Here is a 13,657-nt window from a genome sequence, read left to right as displayed (position 1 = left end):
GTTTTTAACCTGCGGCTTGACAAAACCCTCGCTGGGATTATTTAGCTGAGGTTAGTCCTGCTCTGAGCAGGGGGTTGGACTAGATGACCTCCTGAGGTCCCTTCCAACTCTATGATTCTATGATATTTCTCTTCTCTTCCCCACCAAAACCATCTTCAGTCCAAGGTCAGTCATACTGTTAACTATGCCTGGAAGCATTCGCTTTTTAATCAGTAAGTGTAGATTTCACCACACACACAAACTGATGAGAACGGTGCCATCAATAATCAAAATTTACAGAGGCGCAAAGAAAGTAAAATGCTGCTTGATAACGTAAGGGTTTGATTTAAGGCTATTTACTTTGAATAATTCGACATATGATGTTTGACAATTTGTGTTTAAGCCATTACAACACTTGAAACGTTCAATAATTGCCTCACCTCCCCATAGTTTCCCACAACTGTGAAAATTAAAGATCAATAAACCAAAAAAAATGCTCAAAAATAAAGACTGATATCCACAGAAAATATAAAAAGATAAAAAGATAATTCTGCCAAGCATGCTGTTAACTCGGAATTCATCAGGAATGAATACCTGAGATCTAGCTTTCTATTAGTCATACTCCAGACTAGTGATTGTGACTAGTATTTTGCTCATCCCCTCTAAATACGACTCCGTCCACCACTCCATTGGAGAGTTTTCATGGTGGTCAGAAAAGCAGCTCTTCCCAGCTGAACTGAATCCACCGCAACATACAGCAGACACAGCAATAGGGCCAGGAGGCGGTGAGCTGCCATTCCTAGCTATGATCACTATCAGACGCAACAAAGAGCTCCCAGTATAGCATCCACACTCTGAGAGCAGCAGGGAGCCCGATGGATCGGACAGTCAGACTAAGCTCCACGATATAACCAGCTCGCAATTCAGACAGCCAAGTGTCACTGAAACTAAACGGACACAGTGAAGGACAAAAAGAAAAGCCACAAGGAGCCTGAAAGCAGATCACAGCTACATTCTAGATGGACGCAGCATTATCACAGAAATGTCGGGTTGGAAGGGACCTCGGAAAGTCATCAAGTCCAGCCCCCTGCATTGTGGCAGGACCAAGTAAACCTAGACCATCCCTGACAGGTGTTTATCTAACCCTATTGTAAAAAGCTTCTAATGATGGGGCCTCCATGACCTCCCTTGGAAGCCTGTTCCAGAGCTTAACTATTATTTAACCTAAATCTCCCTTACTGCAGATTAAGCCCATTATTTCTTGTCCTCCCTTCAGTGGACAATGAGAAAAGCTGATCACTGTCCTCTTTATAACAGCCCTTAGCGTTTTGGAGACTTATCAGATCCCCCCACTCAGGTCTTCTTTTCTCTAGACTAAACATGTAGGTTTTTAACCTTTTTATCCTTTTTGTTGCTCGTCTCTGGACTCTTTCCAATTTGTCCACATCTTTCCTAAACTGCAGGGCCCAGAACTGGACATGGTACTCCAGCTGGGGCCTCACCAGTGCTGAGCAGAGGGGAATAATTACCTCGTGTCTTACATACAACACTTCTGTTAGCGCACCGCAGAATCACATTAGCCTTTTTTGCTGCTGCATCACATTGATGACTCATTCAATTTGTGATCCACTATCACTGCCAGACCCTTTTCAGCAGTGCTACCACCTAGCCAGTTATAACCCATTTTGTAGTTGTGCATTTGATTTTTCCTTCCTAAGTGAAGTACTTTGCACTTGTCTTTGTTGACTTTCCATCTTGGTGGATTTCAGACCAATTCTCCGATATGTCAAGGTCATTGTGAATTTTAAACCTGTCCTCCAAAGTGCTCCAATCCCTCCCAGTTTGATATCATCTGCAAATTTTACAAGCATACTCTCCACTCCAAAGTCATTAATGAAAATATTGACTAGTATCAGACCCAGGACTGACCCCTGTGAGATCCCATTAGATGTCTCCTCCTAGTTTGACAATGAACCATTGGTAACCACACTTTGAGTACAGTCTTTCTACCAGTGGAGCACCCACCTTATAAAAACTGTATCTAGCTCCTTCTTCCTAGTTTGTTTACGAGACTGTCATGTGGAACTGTGTCAAAAGCCTTACAAAAATCAAGATCTAACTACATCTACTACTCCCCCTCCCCCCCATCCACTAGATCAGTAATCCTATCAAAGAAGTTAAGGAAAATAAGTTGATTTGGCATTATCTGTTCTTGACAAATCCATGCTGAATATTCCTTAGAACCCTATTATCCTCCAGGTGCTTCCAAATTGACTGTTTAATCATTTGCTCCAGTATCTTTCCAGGTATTGAAGTTAGCACCTATCTTTAAAGAGTCGACCAATGCTTATCCTTCCCAGAACTCTCCTGTCCTCCAGGAATTCTCAAAGCTAATTGCTAACGGCTCCAAGATTGCTCCAGTTAGTTCCTTATGACTAGAGAGAAATAAGCCATAAAAAACACACTACAATCAGGGGCAGAACTCACACAGTGTGTGGAGTAAACCCACAGGCAGGCCTAACACAACATACAACCAGCTTCCTGCAGGGACCCGATGCCACTGACAGCACATACACAACACAACAGGAAGCACTTATCAGGCACATCAGCATGGGCCGGGAGTGGATGGAAAAAAAACGCAAGCTAAGTGAAGGCTAGCACCACCGACCACACACTCTGCCCCAACAGCTGACACCCGTGGAGCCAGAGCCCAGCCAGAAGTTGCCTGCTGCACTCATTCAATCCACCCAGACCGGGCAGAGAGAGAGGATAGAGCGACAAAAACACGCATGAAATTAGGGGTCACCAAAGGTGGCTCTAGGGCAGCGGTTCCCACACTGTGGTCTGCAGACCCCTGGTGGTCCACGAGGCTACTACAGGGGGTGAGCGGAAAAGAGAAAATGTACAACGGAAATGTACAACTTCAAATAAAAGTAGTAGCATATGGTGGACCGCAAAATGTTTGGAGGTTGAAAAGGGGTCTGCACGCTCGAGAAGGTTGGGAACTGCTGTTCTAGGGGGAAGATTTATCCCCACTGTTGTTCAGGAGATTCAACTTTTAGCTCTCCTGGGGCACTTCCAGTTCTGCCGCTAAATACACCACACTGATAGAGGCAAGACATCACCTTGGGGAATTGCACCATGCGCCCCTCAACATACACGCCTTATTCGAGGCCTGCAGGGGGGACTGGCAGTCCTGAGGCTCGCACAAGACGGGAGCATCAGGGCAGCCACACGTAGCAAGAGGATGCCAGTGGCTAGTGCAGGTGGACAGCTGGGCTGGGACTAGATCCTGGTCTTAGGAGGAAGTGGCCATCCCAGGTGGGACACCGACAGACCAGGCAGAGAGAGAGAGAGAAACTGGGACGTTTGCTCAGGCCTGTCTCTCACCCCACTGCCTGAAGGCGATTTTCTTGTACGTGCTCCACACCCTGGCATGGGGCTCTGAGACACAAGCTCCCAGGAAACAGTTTAGGAGGCACAGTTTCCTTGCAACTTGTCCCACAGAAACAGTGGAGCCAGGGTTTCCGTGTCATGCAGGTACCATCAGAGGTCAGGACGCTCACAGTTCTCCGGAAGCTCTGGGACTGTGGATTGTTTCCCAGCAGATCAGCCTTTGCTTCAAGCCATTCCCACAGTCACTGCACTGGGGTGCCTGCCAGAAGCCGTTTCTGCAGAAAGTCACACACACACAGCCCGCAGAAAGAAGAAACCACTCCTCGCACCAGGACTTCTGGTCACGTAGGTTCCCTAGGCACAAGGACAGGCTGATTCTGGGTGGTCACTATGCAGCCAATGATGTTTATCCCCACACAGAGGGTTTTTGCCCAAAGTAAAGGCTCTAGGGAAAGGAGGAAGGCTGTGGTGGAGGTGGCTAGAGAGGAATTGCCACAGCACCTGCACTGTCCCCAAGCAGGCCAATGAAGAATGCTGCTACCATGTTGGGATCAGGCTGATCTGGGGACCCGCCCAAACTGCGTGTGAGCATCCTCTGGGCTACAGCTGTGGCTGGATTCCCAGCGAAGGCCCGGTGAACTCAGGCTCATGCAACCAGAGCAAGTTTCACCCAGAGCAATTTCCAGGCTCAGTCTGTCACTGGCACATCAGCTCTTCCCACACTTCATCTTGTGTCCTGCGCAGGGGCTGGCTGAATTCTCCACCGAGTCGCTCTGCTCAGACGTCGGACCCACCTTCCATTTCCGACTCCCACACTGTACAAAGCCGGAAGAGGGGGGCTACGACATCAAAATAACTGCCCAAAACTGAGGCAAGAGTAAATTAGTAAAATGCAGTTCACTGCTGTAACCTCCGTCCTGATGGGCTGGAATAGCACTAGATGCTCAGAAAACAAGGTTACAGATCCAGGTTGCAGGGTGCTCAGATGCACCAGGCCTTCCACCTAAGCAGCTGCCAAAGGCACAGTGAGAAGGAGGAGTGTAACGAAGAGTGCAGTGTCTGCGTTCTTCTCCCAAGAACAAACAGTGGAACATGCTGCCCTGGTGAAAGGAAAGCACCCTCAATTCTGAAATAAGGTCCTTTGCCTTTGGCAAAGGGTCTCAGTCACCTGTCTGGTCCCCAGGCAGCGTCCGCAAACAAAATGCTGACCCTGCTTCCTCACCCTTTACCTAATAAGTGTCCCCAGGCATCCAGATAACAGCCTAGAAATAGAAACAAAACATCAACATCTAAACTCTGTCACATGCTCACTGCTCCACATATAGCCAGATTACTGCTGCAATTACCAGGGGGTTTGGGAGTCACCAGTAGTAAGATTTAGACATTTGTGTAACCACCATCAAGAATGTGAACACAGACAGGAGCTGGGTTAAGGAAGTTACATTTTAGGGAAAAAAATCCAGGCCTTTGAGATCAGGAGCTCTCTCGGGAAGGGAAGATCCCAAGAACAAGAAAATGCTCTGGGAGTTGCTTAGCCCAGTTTTTCAGAGGTAGCTCTCGCTGGTTAGGGGCTAAGCCCACTGTTGTGTTTCTTTAAATCCCAAGAATCTAGCAGACCCACTGGCGAAGGGGATTTAGTGGAGGCAGGCAACTCTAGCTGACTGGCCACAGTCTCGAGACAGTCAGGAACAATCAAAAGTCATTACCATCTGCTGGTTGTTTGGTAGCCTGCACACACTGGGCATGTGTCTGCACTGGCAAGCCAAGCAGCAAGACCTAGGAGACACAAACAACGCAGAATGAAGCCATCTCTTTCCCATGTTCTCTGCGAACATAAAGCCACCCGGGCAGAGGCACACCAAGCTCTCATCATCCATGCTATCCACATTCTAAATGTCAGTCTGCCGGGCTAAAACCACTTAAAAACGTGAAGTCCTAGACATCTATGAAAGATGCAACGTGTTTGGAAGAAGGGAAGCCATCCAGCGAGAAAGTGACCCAGAAATCCAAGCCCATGCAGCAGCCTTCGTCTCCTATATATTCCAGCCTCCCAAGGCAAACAAACATTCTCAATCCAAGAGAGCGCTCAGCCTGCTGAAGACAATTAACATGCACGTGTGCACGTGTGGGGGGCGGGGAGGGTGCATTCAGATGCTCATACTAACAAGCGAGGAATAAAATGTAATAAAACCAAACCAACAATGCAGATCCTGTTAGTGCTGAGATTCAAAGGCAGGCCTGCCCTCGCTTTACAGGAAACAGCAACTTGGAAAAAGTGCCAGCAGCCTGGTGAATGACCCACCAGCATGTTTGATGAGATGCAATAAAATGGAGGAGAGAGAAAGTGTGGGGAAAACTTTTTGCACAGGCTAAATAAAAGTCTGGCTTTTTCCTCTGCTTTACCAGCATATCACCATATGCTCCGCAGTCCCTCTTACAAAGGGACCTGGGAAACTCACTGAAAACAGAGAGCCACTAAAACCTGCATGGAAACATTCACACACAAAAAGCCTGAACATGTCAGCAGCAGAACACTGCTTGCTAATCTGCCAACGTGTCCAACCCTGTTCAGGGTTGGGAAGCTGTACATATGGTAGAGACAGGCATAAACAGCACCGTTCTCCAGGACTAAGGCTCAACAGCAGCACACAAAGCAAGAACTGTGTAAGGAGAAGTTATAAGAAACCACAAGTCCTCAATGACTGCCCCTCCTCCTTCCCAGCAATTCATTTCTGTATGATGCAAGCTTTGTGGTTGGCACTAAGACCTGTGTTGAATTTCTCCTGGCCATCTGCACTGTTTAAAGATGGCAAGGGAAAACTCCTCATTCCCTGTCTTGACCTCTGATTTACAGAACCAGCTGCACCAAAACCCAGCTGCTAGGCAGCCCTTTCCAAGACGTATCTGGGTTTCTGTACCCACTCTGGTGTCCAAGGGGTGGTGGCAGGAAGTCTCGCAAATAAAAGCAACAGATGACAGCCACTCTCAACCCTATCAAGGAATCACAGCCACCACCCCCATTTCAAACATACCGATACCCACCCTAGCCCATCCCCCGATTGAAAAGCTGGCAAAAACCAGACTAGCCTCACAGCGTACCCAGAGAATTTCACTGAACCAAGAGGGAAGTGAATTCCGAAGTCAAGAGGCCCGCTCATACTGAAACTGTTCTACCCACAACTAAACCACACAGAACCCAGCATGAAGTAGCCCTTAGGGCAGAGGAGTAATTGCCCAGTAACCTCAGGGGTCCCTCAGTAAGAAAGGAGCAGAATCACCCAGTGCCCCCGTTAGAGGTTGCTGAAGCACCATCATCACACAGTCAACAGGATGGAAGGTAGCTAATAGCTCTAAGGAAGGTGTCACCAGAAGGAGATCACTCCCAATACCAATCTCCGATCCAAAGCTGGGCATGACCCCAGACTGACTGGAGTCCAGGAGACCTGAGGGATCCAAGTCCTGACGGAGGAGCTGCCTCACCACCACTTCACTAAAAACAGAGCAATAGCTGGAGAGCCAAAAGCATTTACTGAGAAAGTATCTAAAAGTTGCTTCCTTAAGAGAAGCAAGCATCTCACCCTCCCTTACGGAGGTGTTGACAATGAGCTCCAATAACAGTCCCAACACTTTCCCAGTGACTTTCACCAGCCACGAGGACCACTGGGCTCGGGTTGTGATTTAGATCTCAGTTCCACAGGGCCTCCAGAACCTCAGCAAGCAACCCAAGCAGAAAAATTCCTTGTTTGTCCCTCAGCCAGACACACAACTCAGCTTTCTGAGAGATGGACAGCTCTGTCCTCATCTAGCAATCTGAACAGCAAAGCTTTTGGAGAACTCCTTTAGCTCTATTACGGCTGCAAAGAGCCAGCATTAACCACTCTGCTCAGCCCAGAACAACTCTAGAGATTGGAAATGTCCAGATACTGTAGCAGAGGAACCCCCTTCTCCACCTCTTGCACAGCCCCGGGATGGAACTGCAAAAGCCCTTTATACAGGCAGGCTTAGAATGATACTTCTGCTATTAGCAACTCTAGCCTCTTCCCTCCTGCTTCATCTGGCACAGGTCACCACCACATGATGCTGACAAGAAAAGACGAAGCCGGTGAATGAGGCATTTAGGGGCGACTGTATTGATGGCAGTAGACCAGAGATGATGAGAACAGCCTAGCACATAGTTTCTCAACCTGTGGTATGCATATCCCCGGGGGTACACAAAACACAGGAAGGGGGCACCCGGGGAAAAACAGAGTGACAGGGAGGCGGCTGGCAGCTGCCAACTTCTGGGGAAGCCAGGCGGCAGCAGCCCATTTCCCACCTGGTCCCAGCTCCCAGCTGGAAGGCGTGTGGCAGCCCCCCGCTTCCCACCCAGTCACAGCTCCGAGCTGAGAGGCAGGCAGCAGCCGCTAGCTTCTGGGGAAGGCAGGCAGCAGCTCCCTGCTTCCCACCGGGTCCCAGCCTCCTGTCTCATGAGCTGGGCTCGCATCTGGGTGGCAGCTACCCGCACTCCAGCTCCGAGCCGAGGAACAGCCTCCAGCACTCCGGCCTGAAGATGGGGAGTAGCTGCCTGTCCACATCCCTGTGTCCCAGCCAGCATGGAAGCCGCCTCTGCCCCAGCTTGGATTGGGTGGCAGTCACCCACCCCCTGGGTGGCAGCCAGGCAGCAGCCCTCTGCAACTTGCCCAGGTAGCAGCCCCTCTCACTGGCTCAAAGCCCAGTGCCCAGAAAACTTGTCAATTTCACTGCTCTATGACAGCCCCAGATTTGACCAGTTACCCTCCTTCCCTGTCTCTCTCTCACCACTTCCTCCTCTCAAATCTATGGCAAAAAATGTGGCACAGCGCTTTATATTCCCCAGCATTGCCAGGCTGTTCAAAGCCTCCTAGCTTTGGCCAACATCACCTCTAGCCCAGGTACATACTTGAGTTGTGCACCCCTGGTGTAGAGGTGGTAACCCTACCCACACTAGATCTGACATCTGTCACATCACGGCCTTATATACTCAGCCCTGCTTCCAACATATGGCTCGCATTAGTCTGTAAATGTACAATCCCCTGGAACACTGAGTGCTGGGGTACTTACTTATTAACATTTTCAGAAGTTGGGGGGTACTTGCTACTTACAAGGTTGAGAAACACTGGCCTCCTAGGCTGCGTGCAGAGCAGTGTGCTGCCTAGGGAGAGCAGACCAAGAAAACAGGTCCTTGGCCTCAGCCTCAAATCAAATCGCAAGAGCAAGTCCGGGGCAGGGTGTCACCCGCCCGTGCCAGCACAGACACGAGGGGCAGAGCGGGGCTAGCTCTGCCGGGCTGACCCGTCTGTCACGACAGCCCCAGCCCCAGCCCGGCCCGAGTGAAGCAGAAGTCTCCCGGCTCGTGTGTGCAGGGAAGCATCAGCCTTGGCGGCTCAGTGACAGCCCAGCGGCGGGCCAAATTCGCACTCCGCGGGCACGGCAGAGCCCGGCTACAGCCAACGCCGCCCGCCCTTCGGGATGAGCCGCCAAGGCCACTCGGCCTGGAGGCCCCCAGCAGGACCCATCGCTGTCACCGCGGCAAAAGCAGCCGCCCGGGACGGGCGGGCGGGTCCCCGCCAGCCGCCAGCCCGGCCATGCGCCAGGCGAGGCCAAGCGGGGGTCTGACGGTCCCAGGGAGCCCTGCGGGCACCTTCCCGGGCAAACTTCCCGTCAGCCGCCGGCCCCGGAGCAGCGCAGCGCAGCGCAGCCCCCGGCCCGGCCCGGCCCGGCTCCCCGCCCGCCCCGCGCTCCCCGCCCCGTACCTGGCTGGCGGCCCCGCGCTCTCCCCCCGGCCCAGCGCCGTCATCCCCGGCCCGGCCACTCGCCGAATCCGACTCCAGCCCCAGCGCCCGGCCAATCGCTCCCCCCACTCCCGCGGCCTCCCATTGGCGGCCGGGAGCCCCGCCCCCAGAGCGCACAACTTCCTCCGCATTCGCCCACTGGCGGCTACAGGCTCCGCCCCCACCAGAGCGCCTCCCCGTGCTCAGGTGAGGGGCGGGCACTGGCGGCGGCGCATCCCCCGGCAGGGGCATCGACCCCTCCCCTTCCCCGCCCCTCCCCCCGTGGCAGGGGCACCTGCCCCCTCTCCTCCCCCTGCCCTCCCCCCCGGCAGCAGCATCGAACCCTCCCCCCACCAACAGGGGCATCTCCCCCCTCCCGTCCCAGCCCCCCGGCGGAGTCTGTGGAAGTTGTACTGTCCCGGCCCGGTTTTGCTCTGTGCCCGGCCCCGCAGCCCCCTGACCCCACATGGGATTGTTCCTTCCCAGGAGTCTCCGCAGTCACCCCCAGCAGGGAGCTGGCGTGGCGGGTAGCACACGCGGCCTTGGCTGGTCAGATAGCTCCTGCTCTAAGGGGTGTGTGCTGCGCCCCCCCCTCCCCGCCCCCCCGAGCTGAGCCCAGCGGTGGCTGCTTAGATTAATGAAGATTTGTCACGGGGAGATTGGGTCTCTCATTTCCCCTAGGGTGGCAGCACTGACCCCAGTGGAGTGGCTAATGTGAGAGCTGGGTCAGATTCACTAGTCCCGACTCCCCTCTGCCTTGCATCGCGTGTCCCCATTTTCACCTGTGGGTGTCAAATGACCCTGGGCCCTATCTGACACCCACGGAGCTCAGGAGCATGAGATGCAGGGTGGAGACTCTGGCCTGCTCCTCCACTGTGTCATTAAGGAATTTATTTTGATTAATAAATCATAAACAAGTGCCCATCCCATGCGCGGCGCCCTTCGCGTCAGTCAGGCCGTACACTCACCTCCAGTGCTATCCACGTGGGCATGCACCAGCCCAGAGGATCCAGTAAACCCCCTTCACAATGAAGAAATCCGTCCTCTCCTCAGCCTGCTGCCTCCCCGCTGGCCTGGCAGAAGAGATCCATCTTGCTAGCCTTGCGCTTAACGTGCCAACATCCAGGATGATTGTGAAACACCCTCGCGCAGCGTATGTATAGGATGCCAATCAGCGCAGGACCCAGGTGCTGAATTACATGCTGCAGCACAACTTTTAATAAAGCCAGCGGCACTTTCATGTTCTTAATTGTTCCCTAGCGCTTGCAGCGCCCTCTGCTCCTTGTGAAACTGCACAGCGTGCCAGGAGCCCCCTGAGAGGAGCCATCTGGCTTGTGGTGAGGTCACGACAACTCATCAGCGTGTCCCAGCAATAGCTCAGCCTGGCAGTCTCTTTTCTTTTGCTCTTCCTTTCCCCAGCCCTGCGTGTCCACTGGCGGCCTCTTCATGTGGTGAGGGGGTAGCTGCACCTTGTTGTGGCTTAGATTCCAACACTGCAAGCAAAAGCGCAGGTACGGGGTCCTTTGCCTGCAGCAGGGCTGCAAAGCAGCCAGAAGACTCCCTCAGAAATTACCTGGCATAGGAAGTATTACAGGCGAGATCCGTGGCCTAATCCGTGCAGGTGGTACTCTCTCTCTGCCCTGGCTCTTATTATCAGTAAATCTCAGAGCCCTCCACAAAGGAGGTCAGTATCACTATCCCCATTTTACAGATGGGGAAACTGAGGCAAAAAGCAGGGACATGATGTGCCCATGGTCAATCAGCCAACCAGCTGGGAATAGAACCCAAGATGCCTAAATCCCTGCCTAGTAAGTGCACTATCCACTAGGCAACACTACCCCTCACCCATCACAGCAGGGTAGTGGAGGAGCCCTGTAAGGCACTTAACAGATGTTTATTGCCTGCTCCCATGTTTTTTCTGGGGGAGAGGCGGGGAGGATATCGTGACCCCAGCCAGTGACTGGAGTAGTGTAGAATACTGCAACAGAACCAAACAGCGGTGCTGTCCATGCCATGAATGCTCCCCAGAAGAGTAAAGTTCTTTAAATCCAGAGAGCTATTCGGGAAGAAGGGCTTCTAGCCCAACAAATACACCATTTGCTCAGGGGATTCAGGAGGCATCTGCTGTGCAGAAATTGTGTATTAGATGAAGTGGCCTGAGGCAGAATGCCACTTTGCATGCTGGCCATGTGTAGTCATGAGTCCAGACATATCAGCCCTCTGATTCAGCAGTGAACTCTTCCACAGAGGCAGAATTTCCCCAGCCCTCATTACACAGCACAAAATCCTTTCTATCCTCCAAGAGGCAGGTGCTGCTTTTGTGAGTGACTGGCAATGTCGCAGGAAATAGCAAAGCAGACACCTGCATCATTAAAAGATCCCATGGCACTATTTGCAAGAGCTGTCCCTACGGCTCTGGCCAACTTCCAACTTGCCTAATTATGTCGTGCCAACCTGGAAACATTCTGCCAACCTACAGTCCCTCTAGAGTTTCAAATCAGGAAGTTAATAAGCCCTTCTCTTCCTAAGGAAAGGGAACAAAAATGCTTCCCTATAAAAATGACTCATTGTCGTGCGCTGTTCAGTAGTTGCCACGTTCCACCTCAGTTCCACTTACTTCAATAGGGTCTTTTGCCTGAGTAGGGACTGCAGGCTCTAGCCCTGAGGTTTCAGTCCTGAGATTCTTTGGGAGCTTTACAGGATGACAATGGATGCTGGATATGTGGAGAAAGGCATTGAGACAATGCTTTCTGGCTGCATCGCTGCAGCAAATTTCATATCTCCGGAGCTGCATTAATGCACGCAGAACGGAAAAGAACGAAAATCATCCCATGCTGGGATCACTGGAGCAGCTGGTTGCACTGGGAGAAAAGAATTTGCACCACTCTGTTTTAGACTTCGGGCCAAATTCTCAGCTGGTGTGAATTGGGGTGGTGCTCAGTGATCGCCCAGGTCCTCAAAGGGATTTAGGTTCCTAACTTCCACTGAAATCAATGGGAGTTTGGTGCCTAACTACCTGTGAAGAAGATCTGGACCTTAGTGCTTAAAGCACTTGCAAGGGCTCTGCTTTATTCTGAGTCAGTTCCAGCTTCCAACTGGCTGGGCTGAACAACACCAGAGCTGGGAAGCTCAGCCCTTAAAGGTATGCGTCCCCCACACCACACAGTGTAGCTCCATTGACTTCCATGCAGCTACACTGGCTCATTCTGAGGAGCCGGCCCTTTGTGCAAGGCAAAATCCTGGCCACGCTGGGCTTTCTGCGGTGGCGCAGGATTGCACCCATCTAGCCTCCCATTTCCTGACCTCTGATACCCACTCAGGAGCAGGCCCATCTCACCTATTCAAGATCCAGCACACTTTCTTGGCCATCTCCCTTTAAGGTTCATGTCCCGCTGTCCCAGGGAATCGGGTGCCTGCTGGCAATTAACCAGCAGGGGCTTCCTAGAAAAAATGGTGAGCCACGTGGTGGCTGGCACATAGCGGCTGCAGCGGGCCTGGCAGCCACCCAAGACAGCAAAATCTTCAGGCCAAAGTGATCCCTGAGTCCACATGACTTCATTTTGGGGTGCCCGATTTTGAAATGCCTCAGGTCTGATCTTCAGAAGCATGGAGCACCCCGAACTCTGGGTGAAAGCAGTGGGGGACACCCGCACAACTCAGGAGGTGCCTCCGCTTGGACACTCAAAATCAGTGGCCGCATTTGCAAACGTGGGTCTCCATCACTGAGGCCACTGACTATTTGCCAGTTCGCCTAAGGCAACCTGCGAACCCTTCCTCTCACACCCTCGTAGCATCGGGTCGCTTGCCTTCCTTGGAAAGATGCTTTGAGGCCTTCAGACGGAAAGGGCCAGCACCATGCCAAGCACCAGAATTATTTCCTTTCAGCAGCTCGTCCTTTGATCCCTGATGACTCAGAAATCCTTGCTGGAGCCGTGCACATTTCAACCACTGACACCTCTCCAGGGAACTCTGGCGATGTCTACGCTGCTTGGGAACAGCGCTGCACACTCTGCTTACTACGGTGCAGGGACAGCCTAGCCCTGTCAATTTACAGTCTGCTGCTGTTCTGTGCCTCAGTTCTACTCCCAGCTCTGCCAGGAGCCTCCTGGGTGATCTTGGGCAACTCACGTGCCCTCCCTGTGCCTCAGTTTCCCCAGCTGTAAAACGGGGCTAATGATACTGCCCTCCTTTGCAAAGTGCTTTGAGATTGACTGTGGAAAGGTGCGTGATAAGGACTAGGTATTATTATTACTTCCTTGTCTATTTAGTCTGTCAGCTGTTCCGGGCAGGGACTGACTCTCACTGCGTTTGTACAGCTCCCAGCACAGTGAGGGCCCAGTCTCAGTTGGGGAATGCAGATGCCACCATAATGCAAATTAGTAATAATTATTGTGATTAATAGGGTGGGAAGGGTGATGGCTCATTAAAGTCCTTTCAGTGGCTTCCCCTCAACCACTCTTCTGCACACATGGCAGGCCATGGCATGGTCACAC

At 52.1% G+C, this 13,657-nt stretch overlaps 1 protein-coding gene across 6 annotated transcripts in view; it reads right to left on the bottom strand.

Moving 5' to 3' along the window:
- The window catches only part of GRAMD2A (GRAM domain containing 2A), a 92,113-nt gene extending 82,867 nt beyond the window's left edge, over window positions 1-9,246 (bottom strand). For all 6 annotated transcript variants that reach the window (XR_010921339.1, XM_067555997.1, XM_067555996.1 and 3 more), the window contains exon 1: window positions 9,147-9,246. Coding sequence is in view for 5 of the 6 variants with exons in the window: in XM_067555997.1 (XP_067412098.1) it covers window positions 9,147-9,190 (44 nt within the window). In the remaining variant the exon portion in view is untranslated. The remainder of the gene's footprint in view (window positions 1-9,146) is intronic.
- Window positions 9,247-13,657: the final 4,411 nt, after the last annotated feature.

The sequence above is a fragment of the Emydura macquarii genome, unplaced genomic scaffold (assembly GCF_026122565.2).
Source record: "Emydura macquarii macquarii isolate MOO-44397 ecotype Brisbane River unplaced genomic scaffold, CSIRO-AGI_Emac_v2 contig_1644, whole genome shotgun sequence".
In the NCBI taxonomy this organism is placed as follows: Eukaryota; Metazoa; Chordata; order Testudines; family Chelidae; genus Emydura; species Emydura macquarii.
The sequence above is the reverse complement of the archived record's forward strand: the minus strand, read 5'-3'. Positions and strand labels throughout refer to the sequence as shown.